The sequence below is a fragment of the Neoarius graeffei genome, chromosome 10 (genome assembly GCF_027579695.1).
Source record: "Neoarius graeffei isolate fNeoGra1 chromosome 10, fNeoGra1.pri, whole genome shotgun sequence".
Classification (NCBI taxonomy): Eukaryota; Metazoa; Chordata; class Actinopteri; order Siluriformes; family Ariidae; genus Neoarius; species Neoarius graeffei.
This window is the reverse complement of record NC_083578.1, coordinates 91,719,132-91,733,908: the sequence shown is the minus strand read 5'-3', so window position 1 is coordinate 91,733,908 and position 14,777 is coordinate 91,719,132. Positions and strand designations below refer to the sequence as shown.

The following is a 14,777-nucleotide window of genomic DNA, read 5'->3' as shown; positions in this document are numbered from 1 at the left end:
AGCTGACTACGGGCGAAAGGCGGGGTACACCCTGGACAAGTCGCCAGGTCATCACAGGGCTGACACATAGACACAGACAACCATTCACACTCACATTCACACCTACGCTCAATTTAGAGTCACCAGTTAACCTAACCTGCATGTCTTTGGACTGTGGGGGAAACCGGAGCACCCGGAGGAAACCCACGCGGACACGGGGAGAACATGCAAACTCCACACAGAAAGGCCCTCGCCGGCCACGGGGCTCGAACCCGGACCTTCTTGCTGTGAGGCGACAGCGCTAACCACTACACCACCGTGCTGCCCCCAGAAGATAATCATCAGATAAAAAGATAAATGAAATTCACCTTGTGGTTCGCCGAGGCAACTGATTTGATATCAAGTTAGCGGTGTTTATTTTAAGAAAATGTACCTTTTGATTATCACAGCTTTTGTTTGGTCCTTCTGAAAGGGTGAATGAAAGGGTTTGTAAGGTTTTTTTTTTTTTAACTTTTTGGCAGATATTTTGGCTCAGAATTCCAGCCATTCAGCAAGAGTTGTAATGAATACTTGTGTTTTTCAATGAATAGCTTTTAAAAATAAATTTCTGATATATTATTTGACAAATGTGAAAACTAAGAGTAAAAGTTAAAAGTATAATTGGTCAAACTTCTGCTATTCGCTTTAATTTTTAAATTTTATTTTTTATTTTAGAGTCTTTACACTTGTGAAACAAAATGTGCTCATTAGTACTAAATAATGCTTCTAAGACAATTCATGAACAAATGCTTTCTTACTATTTTGAAAAAAGATCAAATTCACAGCACTGTATTTTGACCAAAACCCGGATGCGGCTCACAGCTTGGTGATGTTTATCAGAGATGAGGTGAGTATCGTTGATAAGATGTATACAGGTGCTGGTCATATAATTAGAATATCATGAAAAAGTTGATTTATTTCAGTAATTCCATTCAAAAAGTGAAACTTGTATAATGTATACATTCATTCCACACAGGCTGATATATTTCAAGTGTTTATTTCTTTTAATTTTGATGATTATAACTGACAACTAATGAAAACCCCAAATTCAGTATCTCAGAAAATTAGAATATTGTGAAAAGGTTGAATATTGAAGACACCTGGTGCTACACTCTAATCAGCTAATTAACTCAAAACACCTGCAAAGGCCTTTAAATGGTCTCTCAGTCGAGTTCTGTAGGCGACACGATCATGGGGAAGACTGCTGACTCGACAGTTGTCCAAAAGACGACCACTGACACCTTGCACGAGGAGGGCAAGACACAAAAGGTCATTGCTAAAGAGGCTGGCTGTTCACAGAGCTCTGCGTCCAAGCACATTAATAGAGAGGCGAAGGGAAAGAAAAGATGTGGTAGAAAAAAAGTGTACAAGCAATAGGGATAAGCGCACCCTGGAGAGGATCGCGGAACAAAACCCATTCAAAAACGTGGGGGAGATTCACAAAGAGTGGACTGCAGCTGGAGTCAGTGCTTCAAGAACCACCACGCACAGACGTATGCAAGACATGGGTTTCAGCTGTCGCATTCCTTGTGTCAAGCCACTCTTGAACAAGAGACAGCGTCAGAAGCGTCTCGCCTGGGCTAAAGACAAAAAGGACTGGACTGCTGCTGAGTGGTCCAAGGTTATGTTCTCTGATGAAAGTAAATTTTGCATTTCCTTTGGAAATCAAGGTCCCGGAGTCTGGAGGAAGAGAGGAGAGGCACAGAATCCACGTTGCTTGAGGTCCAGTGTAAAGTTTCCACAGTCAGTGATGGTTTGGGGTGCCATGTCATCTGCTGGTGTTGGTCCACTGTGTTTTCTGAGGTCCAAGGTCAACGCAGCCGTCTACCAGGAAGTTTTAGAGCACTTCATGCTTCCTGCTGCTGACCAGCTTTATGGAGATGCAGATTTCATTTTCCAACAGGACTTGGCACCTGCAGACAGTGCCAAAGCTACCAGTACCTGGTTTAAGGACCACGGTATCCCTGTTCTTAATTGGCCAGCAAACTCACCTGACCTTAACCCCATAGAAAATCTATGGAGTATTGTGAAGAGGAAGATGTGATACGCCAGACCCAACAATGCAGAAGAGCTGAAGGCCGCTATCAGAGCAACCTGGGCTTCAATAACACCTGAGCAGTGCCACAGACTGATCGACTCCATGCCACGCCGCATTGCTGCAGTCATTCAGGCAAAAGGAGCCCCGACTAAGTATTGAGTGCTGTACATGCTCATACTTTTCATGTTCATACTTTTCAGTTGGCCAACATTTCTAAAAATCCTTTTTTTGTATTGGTCTTAAGTAATATTCTAATTTTCTGAGATATTGAATTTGGGGTTTTCATTAGTTGTCAGTTATAATCATCAAAATTAAAAGAAATAAACATTTGAAATATACCAGTCTGTGTGTAATGAATGGATATAATATACAAGTTTCACTTTTTGAATGGAATTACTGAAATAAATAAACTTTTTCATGATATTCTAATTATATGACCAGCACCTGTATATGCTATATTTACATGGGATCAGAAAACAGTTTTATTTATAAGCAGCAGCCACATGGACCCATAGGGGACCTATTTTTTTGAATGCTGTTAGAGGAAATGAAACAGATAAAGCGAGGAGGATAAAGCAGTAAATCTGACCAAGTTCTTTCAGGACCGTATGGAGATCTGTGTTCACCAGGAGTTTCATTTTGGGCAGCGACACTTCAGACCGGACTGGAGAGATGGAAGCCATCTCCTTCACCATGCCTCTGATGTTCGCCTCAGTCAGCGATGCCTCCAGGTCCTGCAGCGCTTTTTTATTGTTTGAGAGCGGCAGCAAGATGTACAGACTGTTCTTCCCTGTCAGGATGAATTTCCCCACCTGCAGCCGGAAACATGCAGTACGAGTGTGTGCTTCTGTTACAGACATGGGCTGCGTCCCAAACCACCAAAACCCGGGAGCTAAGGAGCAATATAACTACGGCACCATGGATACTTTAGGAAACACAGGGAACTGGAGAACTAATCAATAACTGGAAGAGCTAGAAGACTAGTTAACACTGATAACTACAGAACACTAAAACTAGGGAAAGGAGAATCGAATGAATCACCGGAAACTGGGAATTAGATAGAGAAAGGAAACTAGAGAACGAGAGCGAGAGAAAGAAAGAAGAATTTCAGGAATCACTGGACTTTAGAAAAAATACAGACAACTAGAAAAATATTAGCAACAAAGGAACACTGAAAACTAAAGAAGCTAAAAACGAGGGAATCTCAGGAATCACTGGAAAGTGGGAACTAGAGGACCAGGAACCGAGAGAGCACTGGACACTCAGAGACGATGAAACCAGCAAGGACCACAGCAAAATCAGGAAAACTGGGAATGAAGAGATGTAAGATACCAGGGGACATGGAACATTAGTGGACAAGGACATTAGGGGACCCTGAGGGACACTGAAGACCACAGACTAAGGAATCTAGGGAATGACTGAAGTTTAGAAAAACACAGATGAACGAGAAAATATTTGAAACAAGGAACCACTAAAAAAAAAAAAAACTAGGTAAAGAGAATCTGTGGGACAAGGAACAATAAGGAAGCTCAGGAATGCTGAATATTAGTCGACAAAGATATCTAAGTAGTTGTGGGGACTACTAAAGGTATTATTTAGAGTGTGTGTGTGTGTGTGTGTGTGTGTGTGTGTGTGTGTGTGTGTAAACTCACCCTGATTTTGAGCTGCTGGATGTAAGCTGTAGCCAGATCGAAGGTGGAGCTGTAGAGAGTCGGGATGGACAGCACGTCTCCCGAAAACGTCGTAAACTCTCCATTTATAACTTGAAATGATCCTTTCCATTTACCTACACACACACACACACACTTAAAATTTATTTTAATGATGTAATTTTATATCGACGTATATGCACATCATATTGAAAACAAATATAATACATAGCTATATTAAATATTTAATGTTTTCCCATCACTGTGAAACCTCTAAATTAGTTCTGGTTCAGTTTCTATCATCATTAGTTGAATGGCGTTGGCATGTGCGTAATTAAAGTGTCACATGATCGCAATATAAAAAAGTGACATTAAGAACATTATCACAAAAGTGACAGGAAAAAACCACAGCCCACGATTCTGCCATGAGGAAACCAAACACCAGTGTCTGGGTAAAGAGGGGATTATCATGAGAAGTAACCGCGTTCAGAAATGATACTACCACCACCGCGCTTCACAGTGAACATCTTCAGTGTTACAGGTTATATTGTGTAGATTCAAGACATAAAATCCTAAATGAGTCCATTCCAGTTCCAGATTTTAACACTGTGCATGATGCCGTGCTGAGGCTGATTTTGGACTGAAGTCACCAAATCCAAATACGGCAGATCAAATTACACGCAAATATGAAAACAAGGCCACTGACCAATGAAGTAAACAGCATTGAGTAAAACTAAATCTGCTGATTCGTCTAAGGAATCCACCAGCTTCTTTATCCTGTTCTGCGTTTTGGTCGCCACCCAGTCATTCACCAGCTTCACGTTGGCCTCGGGGTCACTGGTCAGGTTTTGTGGTGTGGATTCGTAGAACTCCTGAGATTGGTTGATGAATGCTTCACGGAGTTTGAACTCTGAGGAAGAAAGAAGAATGAGAAGGAGAAAGGGAAAATGAAAAGGAATGAATGAATTTATTTCCATGATCCATTTCAAAGCACGCTTTACCTTGGTTGAAAAACATCTGATTGGCTACGAGAATCGAATCCTTCGTCTTGTTGATCAGCCGTTGGTTTTCAGAGTGAACGCAGGAGAAATCCGAGGGCAGGAAAAGACAGTGCTCCAGCTGAGTTCTCGTCTGTCCTCGAGCTCCTGAAAGAGAAAATAAAAGAGGGGAAGAGCAGGGGAAAGGTTTACAGGTTAAAGTATGCAAATGAGAATGAACTAGTTCTTAAAGGGGTGGGCTCACACGTCCCACAGTCCAATGAATATATTGTTTTTGTTTTGAAATCACAAAACTGATACCTGCTGCTCACTCTCTGTGCCTCAAAACCTCCACAAATTCACTGTTGGTCAAAAAAGTTCTAAACCCATCTCAAACTTTTTTCTTTATCGTCATGGCATACAGGAAGGTTCGAAAACATGGTGAACATGGTTATCTGTTCTTTCCACCCTGGCCGGGTGCGGGACGACCGAAACAGGTTCGAGTTCATCAAAACAGAATAACTGTACAAAAACTGGCCAAAAGAATTTAAAATACAGATACTCTGACAAAATATCTTCAGTTTCACATTATGGTTTAAGATCTATGGTGAAGAATGTTGCTGAATTGTTGCAGATAGATTTCAGAATATCACTTGCATAGAAAATGGCGACTCGTTACTTGGTGCAGAGGATTCTGGGAAGAGTGAGCCACCCCTTTAATATCGTCAACTTGAGATTAATCGACTCTAAAGCAAAATTAAACCCAATAAACCGGATATTATAGTAGAGAGAATAAACAAATTACAGATAAAAATTTGAGATACAGTGGTGCTTGAAAGTTTGTGAACCCTTTAGAATTTTCTATATTTCTGCATAAATATGACCTAAAACATCATCAGATTTTCACACAAGTTCTAAAAGTAGATAAAGAGAACCCAGTTAAACAAATGAGACAAAAATATTATACTTGGTCATTTATTTATTGAGGAAAATGATCCAATATTACATATCTGTGAGTGGCAAAAGTATGTGACCCTTTGCTTTCAGTATCTGGTGTGACCCCCTTGTGCAGCAATAACTGCAACTAAACGTTTGCGGTAACTGTTGATCAGTCCTGCACACCGGCTTGGAGGAATTTTAGCCCATTCCTCCGTACAGAACAGCTTCAACTCTGGGATGTTGGTGGGTTTCCTCACATGAACTGCTCGCTTCAGGTCCTTCCACAACATTTCCATTGGATTAAGGTCAGGACTTTGACTTGGCCATTCCAAAACATTCACTTTATTCTTCTTTAACCATTCTTTGGTAGAACGACTTGTGTGCTTAGGGTCGTTGTCTTGCTGTATGACCCACCTTCTCTTGAGATTCAGTTCATGGACAGATGTCCTGACATTTTCCTTTAGAATTCACTGGTATAATTCAGAATTCATTGTTCCATCAATGATGGCAAGCCGTCCTGGCCCAGATGCAGCAAAACAGGCCCAAACCATGTTACTACCACCACCATGTTTCACAGATGGGATAAGGTTCTTATGCTGGAATGCAGTGTTTTCCTTTCTCCAAACATAACGCTTCTCATTTAAACCAAAAAGTTCTATTTTGGTCTCATCCGTCCACAAAACATTTTTCCAATAGCCTTCTGGCTTGTCCACGTGATCTTTAGCAAACTGCAGATGAGCAGCAATGTTCTTTTTGGAGAGCAGTGGCTTTCTCCTTGCAACCCTGCCAAGCACACCACTGTTGTTCAGTGTTCTCCTGATGGTGGACTCATGAACATTAACATTAGCCAATGTGAGAGAGGCCTTCAGTTGCTTAGAAGTTACCCTGGGGTCCTTTGTGACCTCGCCGACTATTACACGCCTTGCTCTTGGAGTGATCTTTGTTGGTCGACCACTCCTGGGGAGGGTAACAATGGTCTTGAATTTCCTCCATTTGTACACAATCTGTCTGACTGTGGATTGGTGGAGTCCAAACTCTTTAGAGATGGTTTTGTAACCTTTTCCAGCCTGATGAGCATCAACAACACTTTTTCTGAGGTCCTCAGAAATCTCCTTTGTTCGTGCCATGATACACTTCCACAAACATGTGTTGTGAAGCTCAGACTTTGATAGATCCCTGTTCTTTAAATAAAACAGGGTGCCCACTCACACCTGATTGTCATCCCATTGATTGAAAACACCTGACTCTAATTTCACCTTCAAATTAACTGCTAATCCTAGAGGTTCACATACTTTTGCCACTCACAGATATGTAATATTGGATCATTTTCCTCAATAAATAAATGACCAAGTATAATATTTGTGTCTCATTTGTTTAACTGGGTTCTCTTTATCTACTTTTAGGACTTGTGTGAAAATCTGATGATGTTTTAGGTCATATTTATGCAGAAATATAGAAAATTCTAAAGGGTTCACAAACTTTCAAGCACCACTGTAAATAAAATAATCAAATAAAATCAGACCCAAATTAATCAAGCGACATTCAAAGAGTGAAAATAGATGGGAAGAAAGATGAGATTAAACTCAGCAGAATGAGAGAAATTAGAGATGAACCTTGGGTCAATTAAAAAAAAGAGAAATTAGAATTGAGCCAAATCACAGACATATGAGATTAAACTACACATAAAGAAAGCTCAAATTATGACAGAATGAAATCATACAGAGATTTCAAACATCAGGAACCAACAGGAACATCTGCAACAAATGAGAAAATCCACAAAAACACGATACGGCGGCTGAGAAAAAGCGTTGAGTATCAGGGTGAACATGTGCCGCATTTGTGTAAATAATAAATATAAAATTAAGTACACATAAGTTTACTTTCACTGGTTCCTGACTTTTTGGACTCACTGTAAAATCAACAATCAGAAAATGAAGAAGTTTGAACAAACTACAGGCAAGTTAGGAAAATGTGAGATTAAACTAGTCAAATTAAATCAGACAACAAAGAATCAATCAGCATTAAAATTGTGAAAACAAAAAACTAGATCAAGGGTTTTTTTTAATTATTGTGTGTTTTTGTGATTAATCTAGGGAGAAATTGTAAAAATTAGAGGTTACACTCAAGCAAAAAAGAAGAAAAAAGAAAAAAATTGAAATACAGCCAAATTTAAAAAAATCTGAGATTACAGTCGAGTGAAATTAAGCAAATTGCAGATTAATATAACAGTGAATTCAGTTTTTTTTATTTAAGAAAATGTAAGTTTAAATTCTGACATTAAAAGACAAAAAATGAGATTTAAATAGTAAAAATAAATAAATAAATAAATAAATAAAAATAGTACATTAAGAAAGTTTGAGATTACTCTGTCCAAAGTAAATAAATGAAAGATTAAATTAGAGCCAAATTAAGTAAAGTTGTGTAAAGGACACATGAGAACTAAACTAAAACAAAAATAAATTAAATGAGAGTAATATAGGACCAAATACAGAAATTTTACATTAAATTTAGGAAATTAGATATGAACCCAGAGCCAAATCCTGTGAGTTATAGGTTAAACTAAAAGCAAATAAAAAAGAGAAAATAAAATAAAGCTATATATTTGAGAATAACCTATAATAAATAACAATTATAGAAAGATAACATTGTACTACACCAATTAGAGAAGTAAATATCAGAAAATTAATGGAATTTGAGATTAATCAAGGGTTAAAGGAACCAAGGCTAAGATTCAACACAATGCTACCACCACCATGTTTCATCCTCAACAGTTTTATTGTTATTGGCTTTTTGTGTAGATTTAAGGGGGTCAATACTTATGCAAGACACAGTACTGATGTAGTGCATTAAGGTAAGTTGTGTGTTCTTACCCAGCAGCAGGTGAGAGAGCAGGATGGAGATGCTGATTGGTGAGAAGAGCAGGTTACTCTCAGGCTGCAGCGTGTTGATGGTTTTATAGAGCTGAAGAGAGAAGTGAGTCAGAGACTCGCGCAGGATCGCCTCCCCTGACGGGCTGTCTGTATCAGGACACTCCTCCCAAGGCTGTGAATAGTTTAAACAGCGAGGGGGCGGGGCACCTACACAGCATAGGCAGGTAGGCTGATGGAGAAGCGATACTGAAAACGATTTTGCTGTTTTGTAGATGATTTTGTAAAAAAGTGTGCTTAATTTTCAAGGATAATATTTTGGTCAAGTCAAGCTAAAAAAAAGTTGTAAAAATGTCAGAAATGTTAACAGAGTACATTTTTTTTGAGTAGTAATTTTGTTAATTTAATTCATTAAATATAAATATTTTAAATAGCCTTATTAACTGAGTATGATGCATGTTTTTAAAAGAATAAATGAAGTGTTTATTTTGAAGCATGCAGAAGGTCGATGGATGGACATATCTTCACTTACGCTTCACCACAAGCTCCATTAACAGCTTTTCCTTTTTTGAGCCAGCACTGATGTCACACCGATACAGAGATTCATCGTCCAGTTCCACATTCTTGATTTCAATGGACCAGTCCGATCCCTTTGGATCAGACGCCCAGTAAACTCTCCTGGCCAGCGTCTCCTCCTCATTTATAAACCCCTTCTTTTTAGTGGACCACAGGTTTCTGACAATAGGTTTGAGCTCCTGCTCTTGAAAGCCCTTTGCCAATTCCTTTACCTTGAACCACTTGACTTTGACAGAATCCAGTCTGTCGGTTATTTGAGAGGAAGAGCACGGAAACGTCACGGATTCTCCTTCAGTTCTTTCAAAGTATAGCCATTTTATAAGCACAGGGGTCCCTGGATATGGAGAGAAAATAATACAGTAATGGACGAGTAAATTAAATCCACACTGTACTCTAAAGTCTGAACCTGTGGTGGCATGATGCTTCAAGCTACTCTTTAAAAAATTAAATAAAATGAAAAAGAGATATTAGCATCAGATGCACCATGGACTGTGGGAGGAGCTATGAACACCTTTGAGCATCTTGGAATCTGATTGGCCTTTGATACGTACAGCGGTTTATGATAAGTATACAAACTTTTGAACACTGTCACAAGCTTTTCTAAGCAAAATATAGTCACATAGTGGATTTTTTAAAAATCTGGGCAGCATGTCTTTAAAAGTCATTGAACAGTTTTGTATGAAGACCTTAGTGATGAGTAAATGTTTGACTCCTCAGTGCTGCTGAATTCTGGACTCTGATTGGTCAGAAGGTGTTGATTAGTTTTCTAGAACAGCAGCTCTGACAATAGTGCAGGTTTATATGACTATTAGTGCACTTGCTCTAATACGTTGTTTCTGCATCGGATCCTTCATATAAACGGATTTAAAAAACAGCGGATGTGGTGAAATTTTCTTAAAGTAAGGAGTCTCCAGTGTCAGCACTGTGTAACAGTCAGAGGTGAAGCTGGAAACTGAACTTTTCAGATGTCTTCAGGACGGAGGAGTTTACACATGACGAGCTGTGATCTTTAAAGAATAACAAAACCCAAAAGTAAACTCCTTTATACTGACAGATAATCTCCACACAAGACAGGTTCAAATGTTTACTTGTTCATATTTGTCCCTGTAAACTGTGTAAAGATTTTATTTTAAAAGAAAAACAGACAATGTCCCTGGACGCAGACATCTCACTCTCTCCGAGGTTCAAATATCACACTCTGAGAACAAATTATGCGAGCAAATCTGAGATTGTGACGTCACTTATATCCCACATGGCTTACCAAGGCTGAGATCTAGTGGATACATTGCTTCTGAATTGTTGTAAAAAAAAACCCTGAAGATGCCGAATGTCAAGCTTTGGATGTAAAAATAAGATCAATCACTGAAGCAGTGATCACACACACAAGTAAACAGTGAGCACACGCATACCCAGGAACCTTTAGCTGCCTATAAACTCCACTGCCATCCACTCTCAGGGTTTTGTTTTCATCTCATCTCATTATCTGTAGCCGCTTTATCCTGTTCTACAGGGTCGCGGGCGAGCTGGAGCCTATCCCAGCTGACTACGGGCGAAAGGCGGGGTTCACCCTGGACAAGTCTCCAGGTCATCACAGGGCTGACACATAGACACAGACAACCATTCACACTCACATTCACACCTACGCTCAATTTAGAGTCACCAGTTAACCTAACCTGCATGTCTTTGGACTGTGGGGGAAACCGGAGCACCCGGAGGAAACCCACGCGGACACGGGGAGAACATGCAAACTCCGCACAGAAAGGCCCTCGCCGGCCACGGGGCTCGAACCCGGACCTTCTTGCTGTGAGGCGACAGCGCTAACCACTACACCACCGTGCCGCCTGGGTTTTGTTTTGTTTTCAAAAAATTAAAAATGTTTCTTGTATTTTTGTGTTACATGCTTTTGTTTGTTTTTATTCACTGAGAAAAGTTATCTTTTTGATGGCAAGAATCATGTTGCTATGACAACAGGCTTGTTTAATGGGGAAGCCATGGCCTAAAGGTTAGAGAAACAGCTTTGGGACCAAAAGGTTGTTGGTTTGATTCCATGGGCCAGCAGGAATGGCTGAAGTACCCTTGAGCAAGGCGCTGAACCCCAGGCTGCTCCCCAGGCTACTCTGGGTGTGTTGTATGTTGCTCTGGATAACAGCATCTGCTAAACACCTGTAATGTATTCTTTACTTGTATCTGTGTCAGTACTGCATGTGTGTTATCTCGCCGAGTGAGCTTTAGACTTCATAAAAGTGAAGTCTGTTGATTCACTGATTTTGTTGCCAGTAAAAATCACACGGTTACAGAAAATTTCTGATTAGATTTTTAGAGTTAGAAGAGAAAGCAAGAGAGAGAGACAGAGAGAGAGAGCACAGTAGTGCCTGGGGATTTTTTTTTAGAATTAGGAGTCTTTATTTGATGGCTCTGTGTAGCGAATGTAAACGGCGTTTTAGTGATCCGGTTACGTCACAGGCGAATATCCAGTTTCAGTGCGAATGGTTGCGTCCAGGTCAGTCTATTTTTTAGCAACATCATAACTTTTAATATGGATAAATAGTTGTTATAAAGTTTTTTTTTTTATTTAAACGTGTGGAGGGAACATCAGGGCACTTGCCATGATCCACAAACAGTGTTTATTTTTGGGTTTTGTTTGACTTTGAGAGAATAAAGAGAGGCTTGTGAGGGAACGACTGTTTATAGCTGCTATAACATCAGTGAGAACGGGAACTAACTCATTTCATACAGTTAAATGTAACTATAAATGAATAAACAGTATGATGTGTAAAATAATTGGTAAATTGCTGTGGTATAAGAGGAATAAAACACTTGGGGATGTGTTGTTATAGGAAAGTAATCAACTTTGGGGTAGTAAGAGTAACTCAGAAACCACCATCAGCGACTCAGGGAATTTGTTTGCAGGCTAACAGTGTTTTTGGGAGGGTTTGTGGATGGACTCGTGGACATCGTGGACATCATGCTGCCTGTTGGGAGTTGAGATGTTTCTCAGATGGCTTCAGGCACCATGACATGCCAACAATTTTTTTTCATAATTTCCATTTTCCAACGCTCACATCACAGAGACCACATGAGACACAGAGAGAGAGAGAGGCACGTTGATATTATTTCCACTTCCTGTCTTACCAGTGACTTCGATTTTGAAAATCCTCTTCACCTTCATGGGCCCCAATTCAGAAAAGCCCTTAACCTGACACTTGTACGTTCCAGCATGCTGGAGCTTCACTGGGTTCAGCTCCAGCTCTTCACCCTTGTGGTTGAGCTGAAACGGATGGACTTCCACACGCTGGTCTGTTTTCAGCAGAGGTGTGAAGCTCCATGAGTAGTCTGCAGATAAAAGGTCCAGGTCAGGGGAGCACTTCAGCTTGAACTGCGATCCCACCAGAAGCTTTACGGTAGAAGAAGATGAGAACTGGAAAACAGGAGGTTCTGGATTAGTGCTGGAACAGTGGAATGGTCTTGAGTTTGTGTTTGATATCATCTGGATCTGAGGTGTGATTTAATCTCGAGCTTCTGTTTGCTAAATTGGATCAAATTTAGATCTTAAACCTGATGATGTAAATCTGAATATTGAATTAAAATTCTAATACTTTGCTCTCAGGTTTATGAGATCTCCAAACTGACACAATCAATATGCTCGGTTTTATATTTTCTAGACTGCAGATTTGAGATAATCTACGTCTCAGGTTTTGATTTAAATAAAAATTGGCTAAAAAAATCATAATTCATGAAAACAAGCATGAATAAAATGTTTAAATTCTATGTATATTGCCATAGTCGTTACTAGTAATATAATTTCGATCTCAGGTTATCCATCATCTCTCATCATGCAGTCTAAATCTCAATCTACAGTGTGTTGCATAAGTATTCACCCCCTACCTTAACTGACTTAATTGGGGTTCATGAATGCACAGACACACACAAAAAAAATTGTTGAAGCTGTCCATTGTGAAGCATGGTGGTGGTAGCGTTGTATTGAGAGTTACTCCTGGATGTTTCTTGCTGACTTTTGGTGGACGGTTTCCTCCAGGCAGAGTCATGGTTGTGTTGTATCCTTTTCCTTTTTTTTGTAATAATGGATGTAATGTTGGTTAAATGTTCACAGTTTGGGGATTTTTTTATTTTTATTTTTTTAATTTTTTGTTAATAAGCAAACCCAGATTAATGCATTTCTAGAACTGTGCCCCGGACTTGTTTTGATCACTCCTTGGTCTTTATGATGCTGTGTGTTTAGGGATGTTTAAGGAACATGAGGAACAGGTGTATTTATACTGCGGTCATGTGACACTTTAATGATGCACAGATTGACTCCATTCAACTAATTACGTCACTTCTGATGTAGACAGAGCCAGAACTAATTTAGGGAGTAAATACTTGTGCAATCACAACTTTTATGATTAATAATTTTACAAACTATATTGATTTTACATTTTGCATAGATATTATGGCTATTTTGTGTAGATTAAGGAAATAAAACCCTGATTAAGTTCATTTCATTTCCAAGTTGTAACACAGCAAAACGTGGAAAAGTGGAAGGGGGTAAATACTTATGCACTGCACTGTAGAACTCATGCATCATAAAATAAACAATTTAAATACTTTTATTTGATAAACTCTAGAGCCCATGTGATTTTTATGTAATGCTTTGGTATTTCATTTCATTTATTTATTTTGCATTTTTATGACAACTGCTTCCTCCATACCGTTTACTCCCAGTTACTGACTGTTGGATCAAATTGTCAGGGTTTTTACAGGACTGTTAGATCATCTCTTGGTAATATCAGGCTGGAGATGTTTTATTTGCTTGCAGGATGATCTTTAGACTTTAACTTTTTTTTCCAGCAGCTTCATTTTGTTTACTTACCCCCAAAAACAGCAGGAGCACGAAACAGCGCAACATGATGGTGCAACTTCTGCTCCAGTCAGACCCAAAGAGAGAAATAAATAAACACACACACACACACACACACACAGTATGAAAAAGTACAGCAGATATAATACAATCTACCACCAATCGCACTGCTGAATTCTGGATTCTGATTGGTCAGAAAGTGTTAATTAGTTTTCTATAACAGCAGCTCTGACAGATGATTAAAATGTTCAGTCACTGGAGATGTTTATCTCTCATTTCTGGAAGGAGTCTCCAGTGTCAGAGGTGAAGCTGTAACTAAGTTTTCTGAATCTTCAGGGCAGAGGAGTTTACACTTCTTTACAGTTTCTCAAGAACACGATGGAACAAGCTGTGATTAATGTTTTATCTTATTAACATGAAGAAAGGATAAAGAGAGACTGGTGAGGGAACGAGTGTTTATAGCTGCTATAATGTAAGTGAGAACAGGAACTAACTCGCTTCACGGAAGATTAAATGCAACTATAAACAGATAAAAAGTAGGACATTATTCAATAAAAGTGCTGTTATAGGAAAAGTTGTAATTAATATCAGGGTGTTAAAAGTAAGTGCACTTTATCACACCACCCCATAAGTTAGCATGATATTTTTCTGGAACAAACACACACACACACACACACACACACACACACACACACACACACACACACACACACACACACACACAGAGTGAAGCTTGACAGAAGTAGTCAGTGTAAATGATTATAGAAAAATTAAAGGTCTTTATGAAAAGTTTTAAAGAAAATAGTGAACGTACCTGGATTGAAAAACAGCTGTGACCATAAACTGTTTACAAGC

At 39.3% G+C, this 14,777-nt stretch overlaps 1 protein-coding gene across 1 annotated transcript in view; it reads right to left on the bottom strand.

Moving 5' to 3' along the window:
• serping1 (serpin peptidase inhibitor, clade G (C1 inhibitor), member 1) overlaps nucleotides 1–14,777 on the bottom strand; it is a 15,305-nt gene extending 528 nt beyond the window's left edge. The window contains exons 1-9 of the mRNA XM_060930973.1: nucleotides 14,737–14,777; nucleotides 13,935–13,983; nucleotides 12,197–12,482; nucleotides 9,021–9,398; nucleotides 8,492–8,698; nucleotides 4,707–4,850; nucleotides 4,412–4,615; nucleotides 3,709–3,842; nucleotides 2,646–2,868 (exon numbers count right to left, since the gene is read on the bottom strand). Coding sequence (XP_060786956.1) covers nucleotides 2,646–2,868; nucleotides 3,709–3,842; nucleotides 4,412–4,615; nucleotides 4,707–4,850; nucleotides 8,492–8,698; nucleotides 9,021–9,398; nucleotides 12,197–12,482; nucleotides 13,935–13,983; nucleotides 14,737–14,762 — 1,651 coding nt within the window. The 5' untranslated portion in view covers nucleotides 14,763–14,777. The remainder of the gene's footprint in view (nucleotides 1–2,645; nucleotides 2,869–3,708; nucleotides 3,843–4,411; nucleotides 4,616–4,706; nucleotides 4,851–8,491; nucleotides 8,699–9,020; nucleotides 9,399–12,196; nucleotides 12,483–13,934; nucleotides 13,984–14,736) is intronic.